Source organism: Aythya marila (assembly GCF_965140915.1).
Source record: "Aythya marila genome assembly, chromosome: 3".
Lineage (NCBI taxonomy): Eukaryota > Metazoa > Chordata > Aves > Anseriformes > Anatidae > Aythya > Aythya marila.
This window is the reverse complement of record NC_139044.1, coordinates 13,844,449-13,847,030: the sequence shown is the minus strand read 5'-3', so window position 1 is coordinate 13,847,030 and position 2,582 is coordinate 13,844,449. Positions and strand designations below refer to the sequence as shown.

At 51.8% G+C, this 2,582-nt stretch overlaps 1 protein-coding gene across 1 annotated transcript; it reads right to left on the bottom strand.

Annotated features, from left to right (window-relative positions):
* Window positions 1–3: 3 nt before the first annotated feature.
* Window positions 4–2,049, bottom strand: BIRC5 (baculoviral IAP repeat containing 5). Its single transcript, XM_082757469.1, has 4 exons — window positions 1,904–2,049; window positions 1,544–1,653; window positions 1,322–1,439; window positions 4–1,061 (listed from the first exon to the last, which is right to left on the bottom strand). The coding sequence occupies exons 1-4, from the start codon at window positions 2,030–2,032 to the stop codon at window positions 978–980; spliced, it is 441 nt and encodes a 146-aa protein (XP_082613595.1). The 5' UTR covers window positions 2,033–2,049; the 3' UTR covers window positions 4–977.
* Window positions 2,050–2,582: the final 533 nt, after the last annotated feature.

The window sequence follows — 2,582 nt, the reverse complement described above, 5'->3', positions numbered from 1 at the left end:
AGCTTAAACCCACACATCCAGTTCCGTCTACTGACTTTGCTGAACCATGCGATCAACTCTGACCCTCTAACAGCTGCTTATTTCGTACAACATTCTGCCACTCTTTCCAAGCAGTTCAGAGCACAATTCTTCACTACCTGTACTCTGTTCAGTGAGGTTTCTTTTCATTTCCAAGCATGCACAAGGAGAACGTTCAACCTTATCTTCCAAGGCATTAAAACATTTTAAGGCCACATGGTGAATACTGACGGTTTGACACTTGAGCAACAGCACTACAAACTGTACTTTGATGGGGTTATTTTCCATTTTGAAGTTAAAACTGCATTCAGTGTAGCTCACTGTAATAAAGGTCAATATTTTTTTTTCCTCCAGAGAATTAAGTAGAATTACTTTGCTGTTTTGCCTTCCACTTTTAACTATAAACGCATCACCATGAGGCAGCAGACAGCTAAAACCAGAGGTTTACAAGGACACTAAGCACACTATGATTTGGTACATTGCTAGACATCATTAGCCAACACAATCCTAAATCCCTGAAGGAGTTTTTTTAAAGTCCTTCCCCTTTTTTGTTTTAAAAGTTACCCATACTCATTGGTACATTCAATAAAAGAAATGGAAGCGTCTGCCAACTCTTGCAAGAAACACAAGTTTTTGCAGCAAGGCTACCAGTACCCTCCAAAATAGGAACAACTAGGTTTACAAAAGAAATTAAGAACAAACAAAAACACAAGCTTTTAAACACTCCTAAATTAAACTAACTGGAAGAATAGGGGAATCCCTGCAGAAGAATATTATCTATGCAGTGCATCAGATCCCAGGTACTTCCTGGACAGACTCAAGTGAGAGAAGGAGCATCCAGAGTTGTTACACTTCTCACAGGTGTGGCCGTTACAAAAGTGGTCCCAGGAAACAGTTGTTCGGTGGACGTGGCAGTGTCACAGTCCGTACACAAGACGGACGGCAGAGGCTGGTGCAGCCTAGGAGGCCAGCTTCTCTATTTCACGACGCACAGACTTGGCAGTGTCTTCAACCTCGGTCACCTTCTGCGAAATTTGTTTTTTCTGCAAAAAAAACAATAAAAGTCACTGCCTGCCGCTGCTTCGAGCGTCAGTTAGGTTTCAGGGAGGGAGCGGGGCTGTGTCTCTGGTGTGGCAAAGGCTGAGAACCAGAGCAGGACAAGCTATCTGAGCCAAAAGGAACCTAGAAGCACCAAGCTAGTTTGGCAGCGGTGCAATAGGGAAGCAGGAGGCCAGGTAAACAGCCCTGAGACAAGACACTGAACCACTTCCAGCCTCAGAGGGCATGGCAAATGTTTACGTACAATCGCATTCTTCATCCGCTCCTTGTCCAGCTTCAGGAACTCCTGCAGCGTCAGGCTGACGGGATCCTTCTGAAGGGCGACAAACGCGCAGCCGGCAGAGTGCTTCTTGTGCTCCTCCCTACAACACAACAGCGGGAACCCACCCGGGGGCTGCCAGCACCGCTCACACCCCCCCCAGCTCCCTCCCTCCCTCCCCACCGGGGCAGCGGCCCCGCTCCTCACAGCGGGTCGTCGTCGGGCTCCCAGCCCTCCAGCTCCTTGAGGCAGAAGAAGCACTGCGCCACGTCGGGGCCGTTCTCGCTGGGGCAGTGCACGAAGCCGGCCGCCGCCATCTGCGGGCAGGGGGAGAAGGAGAAAAGGAGAAAAGGAGAAAAGGAGAAAAGGAGAAAAGGAGAAAAGGAGAAAAGGAGAAAAGGAGAAAAGGAGAAAAGGAGAAAAGGAGAAAAGGAGAAAAGGAGAAAAGGAGAAAAGGAGAAAAGGAGAAAAGGAGAAAAGGAGAAAAGGAGAAAAGGGGGGGGGGGGTGATCAGCGGGAGCCGCTGCCAGCCGCCGCCCCTCGCCCCCCCGCCGCCGCCGGGCTCACCCTGTCGGGCGTGCAGGCGCAGCCCTCGGTGAAGGGCCAGTTGCGGAAGGTGGCGACGCGGGTGGGGACGAGGTAGAGGCGCCAGGCTTCGGGCAGCGCCTCCGCCGCCATGGGCGCCACAGCCGCCATGGTTCAAATGGCGGCGGTTGGCGAGCGGGGCAAGGCGGGAGCCGGCGGGCCGCGGGGCAGGCCGGGAGTTGTAGTCCTGGCCTTGGGGGGGACGGCGCCGCCATGTTGGGGGGGGAGCGCCACTCCACCTCGGGAAGGAGAATTCGCGTTCAAAGGAAACTGCAAAGCGTCAGTTTTACCACATTGCTGTCTCACAACAATCCCCATACCCTGCCAGCCACTGTAGATAAAAAGTAATAAAAAGCTAACTACAACAGATAGCCTCCTGGTTGTGAAGCATCAAGCACACGCAAGCACCTCCAAAGGTGTGGGCTTTGCCACCCTTTTAGGAAAGGGTCAAGTTCCACCTTTATTCTCTAATAAAAATGTATTTGGCTAAATCAGGTCACGTTTGGCAGCTGCGATCATCGCTACAGTCACTGCGCGGCTCAAGGAAGCGCAGAGTAGTTGTGCCATTACACGGGGTGGGCGCTGGTTTGCTAACCCCAGCTAAAGGAACCTCATGCTGGTCTCTGAGGCACAAGGAGGAGGGAAGTGCACGGTTTGGTTC